The 21,059-nt window shown below is 45.9% G+C and overlaps 1 protein-coding gene and 1 long non-coding RNA gene across 4 annotated transcripts in view; one reads left to right on the forward strand and one right to left on the reverse strand.

The window, feature by feature from the left end:
* Positions 1-11,239: 11,239 nt before the first annotated feature.
* On the reverse strand, positions 11,240-18,980 carry LOC135984346 (uncharacterized). The gene is made up of 3 exons (XR_010602282.1): positions 18,686-18,980; positions 12,880-13,197; positions 11,240-11,787 (listed from the first exon to the last, which is right to left on the reverse strand). It is a non-coding gene; the product is annotated as an uncharacterized LOC135984346 (long non-coding RNA).
* A 728-nt stretch (positions 18,981-19,708) lies between these two features.
* SLC12A2 (solute carrier family 12 member 2) overlaps positions 19,709-21,059 on the forward strand; it is a 125,921-nt gene continuing 124,570 nt past the window's right edge. For all 3 annotated transcript variants that reach the window (XM_005303060.5, XM_005303061.5, XM_042854604.2), the window contains exon 1: positions 19,709-20,488. In XM_005303060.5, the coding sequence (XP_005303117.2) occupies positions 19,853-20,488 (636 nt within the window). In that variant the 5' untranslated portion in view covers positions 19,709-19,852. The remainder of the gene's footprint in view (positions 20,489-21,059) is intronic.

Genomic DNA, 21,059 nt, shown 5'->3' on the forward strand with positions numbered 1-21,059 from the left:
TCTGCCTTTCAATTCCATCAAATGCCCCATTCTTGTGTTATGAGAAAGGATAAATAGGAGTTGCCCATTTTATCTTCTCCACCCCTTCTTTATTTTGTACACCTCTACCCCAATATAACGCGACCTGATATAACACGAATTCGGATATAACGCGGTAAAACAGCGCTCCAGGGGGGCGGGGCTGCGCTCCAGCGGATCAAAGCAAGTTCGATATAATGCGGTTTCACCTATAATGCAGTAAGATGTTTTGGCTCCCGAGGACAACGTTATATCAGGGTAGAGGTGTATATACCTTCTACGTCCTAATTTCTCTCCTCTAAATTAAAGAACCGCAATCTTTTCAACCTCTCATTTCCATGCCTCTATTTATTTTAGTCACCTATTACTTGAAACCCTTCTCTATTTCTGCTATTTCCTTTTGAGGCAGGGTAACCAGAACTCAGTGTAGTATTCCAGGTAAGGATGTACCGTTCCTTAATTTAACGCCATTATAATATTTTCAGTATTATTTTCTATCCCATTCCTTATTCACCCTACACATGTTTTCTCTTTTAAAGCATTGCTGCACATTGAGCAGAGGTTTTCATTAAGCTGTGCTCAGTGAACACTCAGGTCTTTTTTCTTGATTGGTGACAGTTAACGTAGAATGCAGTAATGTGTATGTGTAGTTCAAATTATTCTTTACAATATGCATTTGTTAACACTGAATTTCATCTGCCATTTTGCTGACCGTTCACCTAGCTTTGTTAGGTCCCTCTGATAATCCTGAATTTATCCTAGAAAAGTTCAATAAAACTTTTCATGAATGGAAGGAAAATGGCTGCATACCTTATACAGTGGACGTTACCAGGCTTCTCTAGTTTGGAATGATTTGCCAGTGATTTCAGTACCCTAGTGTCCAATTCTTTGAATAAATACAGGTGAGTCACTACCTAAGCACTAAAATGCCTCAAGAACTCATTTAAAAAAAAAAGAAATTAAAAAAGCTCAACTATAATACTTAGCATTGTTCAAGGATTCAATAATTTATATAGCATCTTATCCTGCCAACATATCTTGAGAAGCCACACAAAAGACGTACAATTAATACCAGTAATACAATCTGTATTCCCAAGATAAGGACTGAGAGCAAGGAGAAACAAATGCATTAGTACAAACTTATACTTTCAGCTTCTACTATTTATAAGATTATAATAGATTTGATTGCCTTTGGTGTTAGTAATGTCCTGGGTAAGTCTATGGGAGGAACACAAGTGTAAAATTGAAAACTGTGAGGCTATTGTATGTTTTAAAATGTCCATCTCTAATTACACACAAGAATTTCAACGCAAGCTGTTTTCTTTCACTCATTATTATGTAAAGTAAAAGCTCATTGTCCTTGCTTTATGGGGCTGAGATCAGTGTAGGTATAGATTTGCATTATAGTTCTGCTTTCAATTGCTTATAATGTTATTTTTTCCTTTTATGATGAAATTGTTCATGTTTCATTTCATCCAAAGGAATAGTTCCTGCAGCTGGAATTCACTGGGTTGTAAGAGTCCTGACCCTACTCCCTTTTCATTGGCCATGCCCTCTGTACCAGCTGCTGGAAGGCGTGGTGGTGTAGGAGGCGTGGTGGCTCTTCTATGTTACCCAGAGATTCTTTGCTGCAGGAAGCTTTACAACTAGTTTGTGCTGCCAGAGTTGTGCAAAGCTTTTTTTTCCTCCCCACTCCTGAAGATAATTAAAGACACTTCATCTTAAAACTTCGTACTTGGTATAATCTACATGGTTCTTAGTGAGGAGTGCATGCTTTTCTAAGTTGGAAAGAATTTGTTTGAGAAATAATGGCAGTAAGAAATTAGGCCATGTACAATACTTTATTTTCCATAATGAAGGTTCAAACCTTGGACCCTACACAAAGCTTTGGGAGTTAGGTAGAATTCGATTCCCCCGGCTGTGCTCACCAAACTCCACAGGACTACATAGCCTCCCTTCTCTCCTCCCACCCCACTCTGCTCTTTACCATCTCTTAGCAGAAATGGCCAGTGAGTTTGCATATTAATAGATTCATCTGATCCTCCTTCATGTCCCCCCCATTTATCCATGCTCCTAAATCTCCCTGCATGCTGGGGCATAGCCCCCTGTGGACCTGTATTCAATGGTGTGCCAGGGGTTTAGATTCCCTGAATGGAATCTCAGAATCTTGACACTCCCTCCCCTCCAGTACAACTGCCCAAGTCCCACAACACACAGGTCCTCCATCCCCAAAGAAGTCACGTGCAGAGCTTCCTCCAAAAAAAAAAACCATCCAAAATTTGATATATTTTAGCAACTAATAAAAGAACACTACTAACATATAATAAAAGCAGTGTGTGTTGCTTGTCCCTTGTGTTTAACTTAATTTGAACAATTCACCCCTTATTTTCAAATGCCTGGGAAAAATGCTGAGCTTTGCAGGAATCCCAGAAAGCCTATGCCAGACCAAGGAAGGGGCACAAATTCCATAGCTGTAGGGCCCCCACAGTCAGTGCCCTGCCAGCATCCCCCTCTGATTTATATCATGGGGCTCTGCAATACACATGGAGACCTCTGTTGATCTCAACTGTGGTGGTATAGTAGGGGGAGAGAGATGGTCCTTTGGGTGCTAAGTCAGTTTGACTATAAAGGTAAAACCAGAAACCAGAACCTTTTCACCTGAAAACTCTCAGTCAGCCAGTGCAGAGGATGGAACACAGGTGGAATATGCTCCCAGTCAGATACTCCATTTACCAAACACGCAGCCACATCTTGCATCAGCTTTGGTTTCCTGATGGATGTCAGGTGAAGCCCCTAAGTAGATTGCACCGCTATTATAGTATTATCAAAAGAAATTCCTGGGAGAGGACATTGCTAATGTCCCTTAAAGGATAACATTGAAACATAGAAGATGAATTTTGATAATACCCAGATTTTTTTTAATGGCATCCTTGAAAGCAGCCTGGTTGCAAAAAATGGCAAAAACAGAGTACATGTAGAAGAGTACGAGTTGGGGTAATGGAAGCCTGAATGTATACAAGGATACATCAAAAAGCTTCTAGAGAACAAGCAAGTACCCTGAAATAAATTGTTGTACCTTTACAGCTGGCTGGCAGTACAGCTTTCCCAAAGTTTTTCAGTCCAGAGGGCTTTAATCATGGGATTTGTCTGGCAATCTTTCAGAAGTGTGGTGCTATAATTAATATTTTTTCTGGTGGCTAGGATTAGTTTAATACAAATACAGGTAAGTTGCCACATGACTATGTGAGAATTGCTCAGGAATTCATCCAGTAAAATGGGAAGAGAAATACAGTATTACTTAATACATTCATTTGGACAGACATCTGCAATAGATGTAAAGGACAAAATAAAGAACACAGTAGCAGAATACTATACTATGTGTACCTACCTTTGTAGTGCAATGGAAGGGAGAGTAGAAGGGGTGAATGCAGGGATAAACACCTGTGCTCCATATTCAACATCCTCAAGTTCAGGATATCAGATGTGGCTGAAATATATATGGGCCTCAGTCTCCATTTCGTTACATCAGTCTTACACTGGTGTGACTCCATTGTGGTGAATGGAGTCACACCAACATAAAACTGATGTAGGGATGGAAGATCAGGACCATATAAAATAATGTAAGTGCAAATATGTATGTATTAGATCTTATGGTTTAATTATAATAATGAACATGGAATATGATGTCCTTGAATATTATAACTTTTGAAATAAAAAATGTTTAAGAAATTTAGCTGCTCATTTAGTTACATGCCTCAAATAATAGATATTGGTACTAAACCTTGATATTTAGACCAATAACAGATATATCCATTCCTGAAGGCAGTTTCTGTATCTTTGAACTACTTCATACATAGTGAACCACATATTTCCCTCCACATGCTCATTAGTTTATAGTATGGCATGTGAAACTTCATTTCCTTCTTCATGTCTTCTGCTAATAATCAGAGCCACTTTAACTTTGAAACTATTTCTGATTCCTGCCAAAAAAAATATGTCTGGTAATAAGAAGGCCCTCATCCAATAATGTCCTATTATTTTTCCATGTGTGCATATTTTTGGCTCATTCCTTTCTTTTCCAACTTTCCAAGCAAAGTTGGATTTTTCACTAGTTCTGTTTTTATAATCTTTGACAGGATTTTGAAGCGACACTCCTACAAATCTTTAGTGCTGTGTCACATTTTGAGGAAATATTTTGTATGTAATATTGTGATAAAATAATCTTTTCTAGAACTTTAATCATGCATTATACCATTTTGATTTCATTGAGATGTTAGTGTGTTATATTATGCTTTGTTCACCAGCGATACTTGCAATTCATTATAGTAATAATGTAAGTGGAACTGTATTAGGAAACATTTAATTAACTATTTCAGCTGGATATACCACTTTCTTCTCTGAATTATTGTGCAATGTTTCAGTACACTATTACATAACTTCTGTATTCCACCCCAAGAGGTAGCTGCATTTCATCCATAATTAAATCCTTGCTATATATGAATTAAGTCCTTGCTATATATTCCATGCAGTGTGTAAAGTGTATCAAGTACTTCAGAAAGAAATAAGCTACTATAAAAATACTGTAAATGAAAAATGATGTATGGTAATATTTATTTGCAGTAGCTTATTAAATAAGTACAATGAAAACTGTTAGATTTATAACACATGAAAATTTGATTAATGATGAATTAATATATTGAAGGGTTCATGAATAGTTCTGTATCATGATTATAATATGTCTTGATAGGTTACCCCCTTTTTATATATCTATGAAAACATTTGCTTATTAAACCAGAAATAGGCATTAAGCTAGTTATAATCATAATTTCCAAATTGAAATAGCTTACAAATGCCTTAAGAACCTGTGAGCAGTTATTTTGAGGTGATCATGTGATATTTATGCCTGTTTATACAATAAACAGGGATGTGTGTCTGTGTGTGTGTCTGTGCGTGTGTGTGAAAATGAGATCCTTGCTGCTAAAAGGGAATGTCATGCTATTGGCTTGAACAACTTAAGTCAACTATGCTGAAAAAAACCCCTAGAAACTGCTCCTGCGGTTTCTCCCAGACCTAGCCTGAGATTCTTTATTCTGACATTATTCTCTGCATCATCCACTGTGTTTCTCAAGCTCTTATCTGTTGAACAAAGTCAAAATTTCACCATAGTTTACCATATTTTTCAGCTCAATTACTCTCTTTTATGTTCACCCCATGGACTTTGGAAGAAATCTCCTGCATTCTCTCTTTTATTATCTGTTCCTTTCAAGAAGTACTGGAGACCATCAAGAAATTTATAGACTAAGACAAAGGTATGTGATGTAAACCAAGCTATGTGGATTAAGCTTAAAATATGTTTATATATTAAACACAAACTATGTGGACTAAACTCAAACTATGTTTAGGTTCACCTCCAGCAAAGTCCTCTGATGGACAGGAATTAAGAAAGGAGCAGTATCCCCATCTTTTGAATCCACCATGGTCTCTCTTGCTCTCTCTCTACTACTACTAAAATTAGACATTTTTAAATCAGCAGGTCCAGCTAGCTTGCATCCAAGAGTTTTAAAAGAGCTGGCTGAGGAGATCGCTGGACCATTAATATTGCTTTTTCAATAAGTCTTGGAGCACTGGGGCAGTTCCAGAAGACTGGAAAAAGGTAATCTTGTACGAATTTTTAAAAAGGGTAAACCAAATGACCCAGCTAATTATAGGCCTGTCATCCTGACATTGATCCCGTGCAAGCTAATGGAAAAGCTGGTATGGGGCTTGATTAATAAAGAATTAAAGGAGGGTAATGTAATTAATGCAAATCAATATGGGTTATGGAAAATAGATACTGCCAACCTAACTCAATATCCCTTTTTGATGAGATTACAAATTTGATTGAAAAAGGTAATAGTGTTGACGTAATATACTTGAACTTCTGTAAGACATTTTACTTGGTAACACGTGACATTTTGAATAAAAAACAAGAACAGTATAAAATTAACACGGCACTCATTAAATGGATTAAAGACTGGCCAACTGATAGGTCTCAAAATGTAATTGTGAAAGGGGAATCCTCATCAAGTAGGTGTGTTTCCAGTAGGGTACCGCAGAGATCAGTTCTTGCCCCTACACTATTTAACATTTTTATCATTGACCTGGAAGAAAACATAAAATCTTTACCGATAAAGTTTGCGGATGACATAAAAATTGGGAGAGTGGTAAATAATAAAAAGGACAGGTCACGGATTTAGAGTGATCTAGATCACGTTGTAAACTGGGCACAAGCAAATAATATGCATTTTAAGATGGCTAAACTAAATGTATACATTTAGGAACAAAGAATGTAGGTCATACTTACAGTATGGGGGACTCTGACCTGGGAAGTAGTGACTCTGAAAAAGATTTGGGGGTCATGATGGGTAATCAGCTGAACATGAGCTCCTAGTGTGTGACAATGTGCCAAAAAAACAAATGCAATCCTGGGATGAGTAAACAGGGGAATCTTGAGGAGTAGAGAGGTTATTTTACCTCTGTATTTGGCACTGGTGTGATCATTCCTGGAATACTGTGTCCAGTTCTGGTGCCCACAATTCAAGGATAAATTGTTGATAAATTGAAAAGGGTTCAGAGAAGAGCCATGAGAACGATTAAAAGATTAAAAAAAACACACCTTAGTGATAGACTCAAAGAACTTAATCTGTTCATTTTAACAAAGAGAAGGTTAAGGGGTGACTTGATTACAGCCTATCAGTTCCTGCATGGGGAACAAATATTTAATAATGGGCTCTTCAACCATGCAGAGAAAGGCATAATACTATCCAATAGCTGAAAGTTACAGTTAGAGAAATTCAGACTGGAAATAAGGTATAAATTTTTACAGTGAGAATAATTAACAATTGGAACAATATACCAATGGTCGTGGGACATTATCCATCACTGACTATTTTAAAATCAAGATTTTATGTTTCTCTAAAATATCTGCTCTAGGAATTATTTTGGGGAAGTTGTAGGCCTGTGTTATGCAGGAGATCATACTAGAGGATTACAATGGGCCCTTCGGGCCTTGGATAGCCTGTTAGGTTGTCACCAAATTTGTTGTTGAGAAGTTAAATGCATCTAGAGGTGAAGGAGTTGAAAAATGAAATTTGGCACCTTATAGACTTTTGTGCGCAAAGTAAACACTTTTTTTTTTAATTTTAAAAATATAATTGGGTAGGAGGTTTGGACTATCATGCTCTGGAAATGAAGGCCTTGATTTTTCAATGAATTACATATAGACAGACCTTTTCATTCATGCAGAGCTCATTGCAGCGTCTGGGCCTTTTATTATTATTATTTTAAAATAATAGCAACAAGTTATACATTTTGAAAAATTGAATCAAATAAACAGCAGCAGTCCTATTTCTCATTGCCCTTTAAAGAACATTTTGCATTTACAATGTCACAGATTGAATGTTGTGTCAAGCCATTTTCCAGGAGCTTCAAAACTGGCCAAAGATGTTATTTCCTACCCTCTTCTTTAAATTACTCAGTTCAGATACTGCCTGTGAGACGCTGCAATCATCCCTATCCTGAAAATAGTTTTCAAATGTGAGAGTAATACATTTTGCCATTATCAGTTATCAAGAAAGTGTCCTAAACAGGTGTTAGGCTGACATTTTAAAAACAACTAAGATATTTATTTTGGTGGCTATTGTCATAATTCACACCTCTTTCTTTTGGGTCTATCAACCCAAATACAAACAGAAAAAAGCCATCTATTCATTCACGTTTTTAAACAGATCTCATCACTGTAGTATTGAAGCACCTAAACCATTTTTTGCCAACTTGCAATAAATATCTATTATGTTTGAAGGTTGTCCTATATAACGGAGATTAGGTGGTGTCCTCTACTTGGAATTCTTTTTTATAATACTATAATAGCAGTGCACTCTATTTGTGGGCTACACCTTACAACCCTCCAGAAACCAAAGCTGATGAAACATGTGGCAACCTGTTTGATAAATGGAGAATCTGACTGTGAGCATATTCAACCTGTGTTCCATGCTCTGCTCTGGCTGGCTGTGAGTTTCCAGGTGATGTTTAAGGTTACGGTATTGACATTTAAGTTCAGCAAAACTATGTATCAATGATAACCAGTATCTTCAACCCAAAGAAACCACTAGATTTCAAATTTGCACTAGTGAGAATTTGTAAAGGAAAATAAAAATAACGAAAACCTTCATTATCTGGTTTTATTTTTTGACAATACAGAAGCAGAAAAAAATAATTTATGCCTGTCTCTCCTCCACTGTGTAAGTGGTAGTTAGTGACTGTGGTGGTGGGACATCCTGCTGTCTCCCCTCCAAGTCTGAGGATAGAAGGTGTTACCATTTGGTCCTGCTTCATCCCTTCTGTGACGTTATTGACATGAACTATGACCATATAGATCACTGTTGCAACCAAGGTCCTATAGTTGCACCAAATCTTGTACAAAGGAGGTCAAGTAAGGTGTCTATGGAAAGGTTGTAATTTGCTGGTTATGATTATGCTGTCTCTATGTGTGTATCATTTTTGTATTTGAAGTTATGAATATTGGCCATGTACTTGTATTTGAATGTTTGATTCTCAGTAGCATCAGTGAAACATTTGGTCAGCTTCTTGAGAAAGGACTATTCTGAGTAAGTGCCCAAGCAAGAAACACTTAACTGACAATGGACTTTGGAAGACACCAATCCACATCTGAGCTTTCCTGGGAACGTTCAAACTAACATGTAAACAATGGCATCGGCCTGCAAAAAGCTGACTCATTCATGGACATGTGACTTGCCCAGGTGGCTACAAACTCCATCTTGTTGCTGTGATTTTGCACGGAAGAACAAAGGGGTTTCCGCCCACAAGAGAGAATATAAAAGGTCCTGGAAGCCCCTCCATTTTGTCTTCAGCTGGCTCAAGAGATGGCTTCTCCACTCCAAAGAGATGCCTGAAAGAAACTGGAACAAAGGATTGTAACTATGGGGGTGTGAGTGATTGCTGCACCCAGGCCATAAGCCACAACATTGATCTAAAACGGACTGGGCCCAGACTAGTCTGTGAAATAAGCTTATTGGGACATCTCTGAGTGTGTGTATTCAGTTTCCTACTGTATTAGGTTTAGACTTGCATGTTTTGTTTTATTCTGCTTGGTACTGTACTTTGTTCTGTCTGTTATTACTTGGAACCACTTAAATCCTACTTTTTATACTTAATAAGCAAAAGTAATTTTATTAACTCAGAGTAAGTAATTAATACCTGGGTTTAGGCTCCCAGAAAGACTGAATACTGGGTGCTGGGAAAGTCTCTGTTAACTGATTTCAGAGTGGTAGCCGTGTTAATCTGTATCAGCAAAAACAACGAGGAGTCCTTGTGGCACCTTGGAGACTAACAATTTGTTACTCTCTAGGTGCCACAAGGCTTTTTTCTGTTAACTGAAAAGCCCCTGGGCTAAGTGAATCTTAGGGTATGTCTACACTACGAAATTACTCCGATTTTACAGAAGCCAATTTTTGGGAACAGATTGTATAAAGTCGAGTGCATGCGTCCACACTAAGCACATTAATTCGGCGGTGTGCTTCCATAGTACCGTGGCAAGTGTTGCCATTCCGAGCAGTGCACTGTGGTAACTATCCCACAGTTCCCGCAGTCCCCACTGCCCATTGGAATTCTGGGTTGAGCTCCCAATGCCTGATGGGGCCAAAAATTTGTCGCGGGTGATTATGGGTAAATGTTGTCAGTCAACCCTCCCTCTGTAAAAGCAACAGCAGACAATCATTTCGTGCCCTTTTCCCTGGATTGCCCGAGCAGACGCCATAACACGGCAAGGATGGAGCCCGTTCAGCTCACTGCAGCAGTTATGAGCATTGTAAACACCTCACACATTATCATGCAGTTTACGCAGAACCAGAAGCTGAAAAATCAGGTGAGGAGGCGACGGCAGCGCAGTGACAAGAGTGATAAGGACATGGACACAGACTTCTCTCAAAGTGCGGGCCCCGGCAATGTGGACATCATGGTGTTAATGGGGCAGGTTCATGCCGTGGAACGCCAATTCTGGGCCCGGGAAACAAGCACAGACTGGTGGGATCGCATAGTGTTGCAGGTCTGGGATGATTCCCAGTGGCTCCAAAACTTTCGCATGCATAGGGGCACTTTCATGGAACTTTGTGACTTGCTTTCCCCTGCCCTGAACCGCAAGAATACCAAGATGAGAGCAGCCCTCACAGTTCACAAGCGAGTGGCAATAGCCCTCTGGAAGCTTGCAATGCCAGACAGCTATTGGTCAGTTGGGAATCAATTTGGAGTGGGCAAACCTACTGTGGGGGGTTGCTGTAATGCAAGCAGCCAACGCAATCACTGAGCTGCTGCTATCAAAGGTAGTGACTCTGGAAAATGTTCAGATCATAGTAGATGGCTTTACCGCAATGGGATTCCCTAACTGTGTTGGGGCGATAGATGAAACCCATATCCCTATCTTGGGACCGGACCACCAAGGCAGCCAGTATATAAACCGCAAGGGGTACTTTTCAATGGTGCTGCAAGCACTGGTGGATCACAAGGGATGTTTCACCAACATCAACGTGGGATGCCAGGGAAAGATTCATGACGCTTGCGTCTTCAGGAACTCTGGTCTGTTTAAACGGCTGCAGGAAGGGATTTACTTCCCAGACCAGAAAATAACTGTTGGGGATGTTGAAATACCTATAGTTATCCTTGGGGACCCAGCCTACCCCTTAACATCCTGGCTCATGAAGTCATACACAGGCACCCTGGACAGTAGTCAGGACTTGTTCAACTATAGGCTGAGCAAGTGCAGAATGGTGGTGGAATGTGCATTTGGACGTTTGAAGGGTCGCTGGCGCAGTTTACTGACTCACTCAGACCTCAGCAAAACCAATATCCCCATTGTTATTGCTGCTTGCTGTGTGCTCCACAATCTCTGTGAGAGTAAAGGGGAGACATTTATGGCAGTGTGGGAGTTTGAGGCAAATCACCTGGCCACTGATTACGTGCAGCCAGACACCAGGGCGATTAGAAGAGCACACCAGGAAGCCCTGCGCATCAGAGAAGCTTTGAAAACCAGTTTCATGACTGGCCAGGCTACCGTGTGAGAGTTCTGTTTGTTTCTCCTTGATGAAAACTCCCCTTGGTTGACTCTAATTCCCTGTAAGCCAACCGCCCTCCCCCTTTCGATCACAGCTTGGAAATAAAGTCACTATCATTTAAAAACCATGTATTCTTTATTCATTGATTATAAAAATAGGGAGATAACTCACAAGATAGCCCAGGTGGGGTGTGGGAGGAGTGGAGGAGGGAAGGAAAAGGCCACTTCAATACTTGTTGAATGACAGCCTTCTGTCCACTGGGGTGGAGTGGTTGGGTGCCCAGAGCCTCCCCCCCTCCGCGTTCTTGGGCGTCTGGATGAGGAGGCGGCTATGGAACTTGGGGAGGAGGACGGGCCGTTAAATAGGGGCTGCAGCAGCAGTCTCTCCAGCTGACGTTCCTGAACCTCCACCAGACGCCGGATCATGTCCATTTGTTCCCGCAGTAGCCCTAGCGTTGCAGCCTGCCTCCTCTGATCTTCCTGCCGCCACCTCTCCTCATGTTTACTGACTGCTTTCCTGTCCTGTGCTATTGTATCCCTCCACACTTTCTGCTGAGCTCTTTCAGTGTGGGATGCCTGCATGAGCTCAGAGAACATTTCATTGTGCGTGCGTTTTTTTCGCCACTTTATTTGGGACAGAGGAGGGAGGCTTGAAACATTTGCAGCTGCGGGAAGAAAAAAAGGGAGAGAAGTATTTAAAAAGATACATTTTAAAGAACAATGGATATACTCTTTCACGGTGAACAACACTATTCACATTACATAGCACATGTGATTTCAGTACAAGGTCATTTTTTGCATCTTATATTGAGTGCCTGCGGCTTTGGTGTTAATGCTCAAACACGCCTGGCAACAGAATTCGGGTTGCAGGCAGCCATGGTAAGCCATAGTCTTTCGGCTTCTGCAACCTTCATAACAGCAGCGCCCTCCTTTTCCATACCAAGCAAAGCCCATTGAGTTGTCCATTTTGGGCTGTAGTTTTCGTGTTAATGTGCAGCAGCAGAAACCAAACTAACCCCCCCCATCCTTTTCTCTAGGACGACCGCTTTAACCCTCCCCCCACCGTACCGCGTGGCTGGTATCAAGGAAGATCCCTGCTAGCCAAACGCGAACAGCTCAGCGTGAAGCCCCCCCCATCCTCTTCTCTGTGATGATCGCTTTAACCCTTCCCCAACCGCATGGCTAGTATCAGGGAAGATCCCTGCTAGCCAAACGCGAACAGCTCAGCGCCAATGCCCCTCCCCTCCCCCAACCGCTTGGCTAACTGCGGGGAGGATTTCTTTTCAGCCATAGGCAAACAGCCCAGTAGGAACGGTCACCTATGAATGTCCCCTTAATTAAATTCCCGTATTTCAATCAGGTTACCATGAACTATATCACTCTCCTGAGGATAACACAGAGAGATAAAGAACGGATGTTGCTTGAATACCAGCAAACACCAGGACCATACGCTGCCAGGCTTTGTCATGCAATGATACCAGATTACTTGCTACTAGCATGGCGTGGTAAAGTGTCCTACCATGGAGGATGGAATAAGGCTGCTCTCCCCAGAAACCTTCTGCAAAGGCTTTTAGAGTAACTCCAGGAGAGCTTCATGGAGATATCCCTGGAGGATTTCTGCTCCATCCCGAGACATGTTAACAGACTTTTCCAGTAGCTGTACTGGCCATGAATGCATCCCAAGTCCTCAGGGCAAATAAATCATTAAAAAACGCTTGCTTTTAAACCATGTTTTATATTTTCAAAGGTACACTCACCAGAGGTACCTTCTATGGCTTCATGGTCTGGGATACCGCCTTGGGAGGGTTGGGAGAGTATTTCAGTCAGGGTAAGAAAAAGATCCTCGCTGTCGGGGAGAACAGTGTGCCGTGTGCTCTCCTCAACGTCATCCTCCTCCTCCTCATCTTCCCTGTCCGCAAAATCCTCAGGCATGGCAACTGGAGTGTCTAGCTCAGCAAGACAGGAGTGGACGGAAGCCTTCTCTGGCAGGGGGGTTTGTTCTCAGTGGTATCCCAGAACATCTTGTAACAGTGTTGAGGGAGTTTCTGTGACCAAACCCATCACACCTTCCATGGCTCAGGATGGTTGAGGGGGAGAAAAGAAATAGGATGACCAAACTTTCAAAATGAACAATTGGGCCACACAGAGAGGGAAGAGAATGGGAACATCTGTAACATACGAAGGAAAGAGGTGTATCTGTCATACAAGGAGGGAGAGAATTTTACTGCATGCATAGAATGGATTTGGAAGATGAGGTGGGGAAAATGATGCTCACTTCACCCTCCTTCACCAGCCGCTCTCTCCTCCATTTATCATTCACTCATCTCCAGGTACCCACTCATTCTCTACTCATTCACTCCAGTGATATTTATTTTCTTCCCCACCTGACAGGAGAGCAGGTATAGTGGGAAAGGGACACATCCTCAGAAAAAGGGAAAGGATACTTTTAGAGCTGCTCAAAATAATTTTGTATGAAAAGTTTTTACATTACAAAAATGGCCTTTTTTAAAAAAAATTATGAATTATTGATATTGAAATGTTCCTTTTTGTGAAGTTTCTGCAATTTTTTTTACCGATTTTACTGAAATCATTTTTGAAAATTTTCATTTACCACCACCTTATTTTTAGTAAAAGTCGCATGGAAAATTCCACAAAATGACAGGCCCATTTTAAGTCCTGTATAATGGAAACTTTGCATATTTTTGTGAAATTGTTTTACTATTTTTTTGCCACCTCTAGATACTTTAAAGTCAGGGTCTAAGGGGTAGAATATAAAATCTTCCCTATGGGTGGAGCTTGTCTCTCTACTCAGAGGAAGACCTACACATATTGCATGGAGTTTCCCCTTGAAGAGAGAAAAAACACACTGCCCATTACAGAATAGGCTTCCCCCAAGTCCTGCTTATAAAAGGCAGAGTCCAAGTCCAGTTAGCTTTGGTGTCAACAGAGCTCCTGTCCTGCAGACTAGAAGAAGAGCAATAACATCTAAAGATCCCAGAGTCCCTGAGGACTGGAAAAAGAAGAGAAGTGACCCCTTGGTAGTGCCTGAAGATTTAGAATGAGGGGTTATCTTACCAGACTTCCCCAGCTAACTTTTTAAGGCACATGTGTCAAACTCAAGGCCCGCGGGCCACATCCGGCCCGCCATACAACTATATCCGGCCCGCGAAATCGTTTTATATATCTGTTTTTAATGGCCCTGTGATATGACGCCCCAATAACACACACTACAAATCCCATGATGCAGTGCAATTGCCGCCAACGGCAAGCCGCGGTTCAAGTTCGCGGTCTGTTGATGTATACAACGCTAATATCAAATCAAAGCTAGACCCCAACAATGGCCAAGAGAAAACTTGATTCTGAAAACCGAGGCTTTCAAAGCCGGTGGGAGAATGAGTATATGTTTACTGAAATTGCAGGTAAACCAGTGTGTCTCCTTTGCGGGAGTAATATCGCTGTAATGAAGGAGTATAACCTAAGACGGCACTACGAGACGAAACATGAGAACAAATTCAAAAACCTGAGCGCAGGACAGAAGCTACAAAAGGTAGAGGAGTTGAAGAAGAATTTGACATCCCAGCAGACGTTTTTCACCAAAGCAAAATCACAAAGTGAAGCTGCTGTGAAAGCAAGTTTCATTGTGGCCGAAGAGATCGCCAAATCAGGACGGCCGTTTACCGAGGGGGAATTCGTAAAGAATTGTATGATGAAAGTGTGCGACGTCCTTTGTCCAGATAAAACGCGAGCGTTTGCAAATGTAAGCCTCAGCAGAAACACTGTTGCTAATCGGGTTTGTGAGATGGCGACTGATTTGAAAACACAGTTGATTGAAAGAGCAAAAGATTTTGTTGCATACTCCCTTGCCGTGGATGAAACTACTGACGCGACTGACACTGCACAGCTGGCGATATTTATCCGTGGTGTGGATTCCAATTTGTGCGTAACAGAGGAAATACTGGACATTAAATCGATGCACGGGACAACGAAAGGAGAAGACATCTTTGGAAATGTATTTCAAAGTGTAACCGACATGAAACTGCCGTGGGAAAAACTCGTTGGACTTACAACAGATGGCGCACCTGCTATGTGTGGTGAAAAAAATGGACTGGTGGGAAGGATGCGCTCAAAGATGCGGGAGGAGAACTGTGCCGGTGAGTTGACAGTGTATCACTGCATCATACACCAGGAATCGCTGAGTGCTAAAGTCCTAAAAATGGATCATGTGATGAACACTGTAACACAAACCGTCAACTTTATCAGAGCCCACGGTTTAAATCACCGCCAATTCCAGTCTTTTCTGCGGGAAATAGATAGCGAGTTTGGCGATATGCCATATCATACGGAGGTTCGGTGGCTAAGTCGGGGAAAAGTTCTCAAAAGACACTTTGAGCTGCGAGAGGAAATCTGCCAGTTCATGGACAGTAAGGGGAAAGACTGCACAGTTCTGCGGGATGAAAAGTGGAAATGTGAGTTGGCGTTCCTGGCTGACATAACGTCGCATCTTAGCGCTTTAAACCTTCAACTCCAGGGACGGGAGCACATAATAACCGATATGCATGATGCAGTGAAGGCATTTCAAGTGAAGCTGCGCTTATGGGAGACACAAATGCACCAATGCAACTTGTCTCACTTTCCCTGTTGCCAAGTAATACGGAACCAAGAAAGTGCCACAGTTTTCCCAAATGCCACCTTTGCTGAAAAACTCAGCGCGCTGCGCACTGAGTTCGCACGGCGCTTCAGTGACTTTGAGGCACAGAAAAGTAACTTCGAGCTGCTTCGCAACCCATTTGCAGTCGATGTGGAAACCGCACCTGTAGAAATGCAGATGGAGCTGATAGAACTGCAATGTAACGGGACACTGAAGGCAAAGTACGACACTGCGGGGCCAGCACAGTTCACTCGCTTCATTCCTGAAGCGATGCCGCAGCTCCGCCAACATGCGGCTCGAATCCTGTCCATGTTTGGCAGCACATATCTGTGCGAGCAGCTGTTCTCTGTGATGAAAATTAACAAAACGTCACACAGGAGTCGCCTCACTGATGAACACCTGCAATCGATCCTGAGAATCTTCACAACACAGAACCTAACCCCAAACATAAACGAACTTGTTGCAAAGAAAAGACTCCAAGTATCAGGCTCTGACTAAATAGGACAAGAAAATGGAATGTTATGATTTGTTATGATTATACTTTTGCTTTAAATTCAATTTTTTATTTATATTTTCAGATTTTTTAATATTCCAGCATGTACAGATTTTGAATGTATTGTATTGACAGGATATTTTTTTATGAAGAGCAAAATATTTTAAGTTGAAATGTATTTATTTTGGAATGATATCCTGTATTTTGGTTCATATTAATGGTTAAAAAACATAAATATTTAGTCTGTTAAACAAATGGTTATACTGTTCGGCCCGCGAGTTTTGAGTTTTGGCCCCCTGTGCAATTGAGTTTGACACCCCTGTTTTAAGGTATGAGAAGCCAGGGCCTGTGAGGCAGAGCTTGGAGAGACCCCATGTGGGCATTGGCATCGAAATGGAGACAACGGGAATGTTAGGGCCATTGGGACAGCAAGGGAGGCAGGGGGCCAGCAGATGGGGAGGGGGGGGAAGAGAACTGGAGCAGGTGACAGGGAGGGTAGGCAGATGAGGGCAAAAGTGTAAGTTGATGATTTGAGGGGGGTTGGAAGAAGCAAGTTGGAGTGAATGTGGTAAGCTGTGCCATGGTGCCTGGAGGAACAGGCAGGGCTGGTAACTCTCATACTGACACGGGGGCAGGCCACACACTTCTCTTCAGGTAGTCACCCCTGTGTACCTGCCAAGTGTCACACACCTGCATGACATTATGTCTCTAGGGACTCCTCCCCCTTTCACCTATCCCCCCAGCTCAGACAGACTGTCAGGCAGAGAACAAGACTTAGGCCTGGTCTACAGTACAGCGTTACGTTGACATAAGGCATCTTACGTCATCCTAATTATGTCAGTGTCTACACTACAGCCTTGCTCCTGCTGATGTAAGTGCCCTACTCCACTGACATAACTCCACCTGCATGAGAGGCATAGGGCTTATGCTAGTGTAGTTAGGGTGATGCAGTGTTCCTGTAGACCAGGGGTGGACAAACTATGGCCCACGGGCCGGATCCAGCCCCTCTGGCCCGTGGGATTGCCACCCCCGTGGAGGTGGGGGCAGATACCCGCAGGCTAGGGCAGCGCATGGAGCCCTCTGTCCCCGCTCCCTCAGGGGTCGCAGGGATGTGGTGCCGGCTGCTTCCCGGAGCAGTGTGGGGCCAGGGCAGGTGGGCTGCTTGTCTTAGTCCTGCTGCACACCGCTGCCACCGCAGAGCCGCTGAAGGTAAGTGGCGCCGGACTGGAGCCTGCACCCCAAGGCCCTGCCACACCCTTACCCCCTGCCGCACCTCACACCCCTCCTGCACCACAACCCCCTGCCCTGAGCCCCCAACCCCTCCTGCATCCCAAACTCCTGCCCTGAGCCCCCTGCCGCACCCCACACGCCTCCTGCACTGCAATCCCCTGCCCTGAGTCCCCTCCAGTACTCCCCACTCTTCCCTGCAGCGCAACCCCCTTTCCTGAGCCCCCTCTTGCACCCCAACCCCCTGCCCTGAGCCCCCTCCAGTACTCCCCACTCATCCCTGCAGCCCAACCCCCTTTCCTGAGCCCCCTCCAGCATCCCAACCCCCTGCCCAGCCCTATATTCATGACCCTGCATGCAACTTCCCCACCCAGATGTAGCCAAAAAGTTTGCCCACCCCTGCTGTAGACACTGCATTTCTTACATCTGCTGTTGGCTGTAATTCTTGTCAATTTCACAGATCTCTGCTGGAGCCTTGAATTTGACAAAAAAGGCTAGTAGGCTCCCTGCTGTGAACCCAGTGCCAGCTCACAGCTCCGGTTGTCACACCAGCTCAGCTGCTCCCCCAGGCTTCTGGATCCCCGCTCCGCACTGGGAGCCCAGCTGCATGCAGATTCCTGGTTCCCTGCTGGGAGCAGGAAGCTGAGAGCCTGGGGGGTTGGGGGGGCAGCCAGGCTTTGAGCCTGGGTGACAGGAGGGAGCCTGAGCAGTAGCCTAGTTCCCAGCAGCACAGAGCTGAGAGCCCAGGGGGCAGGTGAGCTCTCAGTGAGGACATAGGTATAGGAACTAAGGATGCAGGGGTTGCTGCAGCACCTTCAGCCTGTGCCCAGAGTCCCAACCGCTGCCCACCTCCATCTGGGGTCCCAGCTGCCGGGGCCCCCTTACCGCTGTCAATGCTCCCCCCCCCCCAGAGCCACAGCCCCGCTCCCAGACCCAGCTCTTGGGGGGCGGGGGCACAGACAAGGGGGGGAGTTTGGGGACCACTGCTTTTCAGTTTGGTTAGCTGGCTTTGAGCACCCCCACTATAAAAAGTGTTCCAGCACCGTTGAGCCGGGAGCTGTGCAGGGAGGTGGGAGCCTAGGCTCTCAGCCCCCACACGGCCCCTCTGAAGTGGGTGGAACACTCCTGGTGAGGACCCGTCTCGCCCCACAGGCAGAAGAAGGGTAACGTGAACATGGAAAACGGCAGTAATTACCGTAACCCCCAGGCTCCAGCTGCTCAGCATCCCCCTGACCTACTCCCGACGCCTCCTGCTTCAAGCAGTCTCCAGCCCCCTCCCGCCTCGGGTAGCCCACACCGCCCCGTCGCCCCAAGAGCTTCGCCTCTGGCTCTTCTCGCGAGATCTCGCACCGCGCCGCAGCCTGCAGACTCAGAGCCGGCGGGCTGATAACTTTCAAACCGGGGGAGCGGGCGAGCGCGAGGCTAGGCCCCAGGGGGCAGGACGGAGCCGGCACTAGCACCAGTACCAGTCGCCACCGCGGGGTCAGGCTGAGGCTGCGTGGGCAGCGCGATCACAGCCTGCCGCCTCCCCCCCTCCCTCCGAGGAGGCGGCGGATGCAGCAGTAGCGGCGCTAGCATCCGCCCCAGAGTGGGGTGTCTCCTCCCGCCGCAACGCGGCCGGCAGGAAGGTGCAGGAGGAGCCTCCGAGACAGGCGGCGCCCCCAGCTGCCGCACCAGCCCCGGGAAGGGAAGCGGAGCCAGGCTCGTTGGGGCCGAAGGCGAGCGAGTCCCAGTGGACGGGGAGTGGAAAAGAGCCACTTCCGCCGCCAGCCCGGCCTCGTGTCGCTTTAAAGACCCAGCCCCGAGCCGCGGCGCGGAGCGGCGATTGGCTGAGCCCGGCCCGCTCTGCCGGCTGCTCGCAGCGCGGCGCTGTCAGTGCCTCGGGGCTGGGCGAGCGCCGCTCCGCCTCCTGCTCGGGGTATCAGTGCCGTGCGTGGGGCCCTTGCTCGGGGTGTCGGGCTCGCCGCCGTCAGGGTGGCTCTGGGGTTAGGTCAGGCAGCTCAGCGGGGAGCGGGCACCGCGTGTTTCCTCAGCCGGGACGCCCGGTCGGGGGCGGGGGTCGCTGGCCCCGCGCGGAGTGCCGGTGCGGAGCGCGCAGCAAGGCGGCTGTTACTGCCCGTCTCTCCGGGTCAGGGGCTTGTTGCGGGCGGACGAGACAGAAGAGCCGCCCCGGCAGTAGCAGCATCATCATCACCTGGCGCTGCGGCGGAGGGAGGGGAGCGGCGAGGAGGGGCGGGCGCGGCGCGTTGCGTGGTCTGGGGCAGCCCGGCTGGTGGTTGGACGTTTAAAGCAGCGGAGCCGCCGCTCGGGTTTCAGAGACAGCCGGGGCTATCGCTTGTTCGCTGCAGCCTGAGCCGGAGACATGGAGGGGAAACAGCCGCCGTCCGGCTCCACCCGGCAGCAGCAGGCGACAGCGGCGGCGGGAGGCGCTGAGGAATCGTCACGTTTGCCGGCTCGCGTTGGGGATGCGCCGGCCGCAGGCGCTGAGCCCGAAGCGGGGCTGTCTCCGGCGACAGCGGCCGGGGATGCGCTGTGCAGACCGCTGGGTCCGAGCCAGAGCCGCTTTCAGGTGGACCTGGTGGCAGAGGGCTCTGGCCGGGCGGCGGCGGACGAGCCCCAGAAACCTGGCGGGCAGGGCGGCGCGGCGGCGAAGGGCAGCGAGGAAGCCAAGGGCAGGTTTCGGGTGAACTTTGTGGACCCATCGGCCGGTGATGAGAGCCCGGCTGAGCACGGCGGGGGCCTGGAGGGCGGCGGTGTCAGCTTCCAGAACGGGGGCGACACGGTGCTGAGCGAGGGCAGCCTCCACTCTGGGGGCGGCGGCGGCGGGCATCACCACTACTACTATGATACCCACACCAACACCTACTACCTGCGCACCTTCGGCCACAACACCATGGACGCCGTGCCTAGGATAGACCACTACCGGCACACGGCCGCCGAGCTGGGCGAGAAGCTCATCCGGCCCAGCCTGGCCGAGCTGCACGATGAGCTAGACAAGGTAAGAGACTGCAGGCATCTCCATTCCTCAGCCCAGTGCTTCAGAGCCTGATGGTGCCCATGCTTAGAGTCGCCCCGCTTCCTTCCTCTTTCCACGTGGGGGCCAGATAACTCAGATCTGAGCTGAGCAGGGGCCGCTGGGTTGAAATAGGAGGCCTTTGCCGCCCCCCCCCGTCTGAATTTAGCCAACGGAGAAACAACTAGAAGACATCCCTCCCCCTCCCCCCCGTCTGTTCCCGTTGTCCACGAGCCGGTTTGAGATAAATGTAGATTTGTATTGGGAGGAAAACGGAAACAACAATAACTTGCCACTCAGCGATATAAAGGTATGCAGGAATTGGGACACGGAGCAGTAGGAGCCAGTCACAGTTATACATGTAATGATTTTATTGCAACTGAGAGGAGAATCTATGATCGGGTAGATAGGGAAAAGGTAATTACAAGTAAGAGATTCGCTCTCCCAAGTGGGAGTCATTAAATCATTCTGCTCTCCTTCCTTACACAAAAAATAGAAGAGCTCACATGAAACACTCTTTACCCCTTATTTTGAATTAAAGCCTGTTTTGGAAGGG

Source organism: Chrysemys picta, chromosome 6 (assembly GCF_011386835.1).
Source record: "Chrysemys picta bellii isolate R12L10 chromosome 6, ASM1138683v2, whole genome shotgun sequence".
In the NCBI taxonomy this organism is placed as follows: domain Eukaryota; kingdom Metazoa; phylum Chordata; order Testudines; family Emydidae; genus Chrysemys; species Chrysemys picta.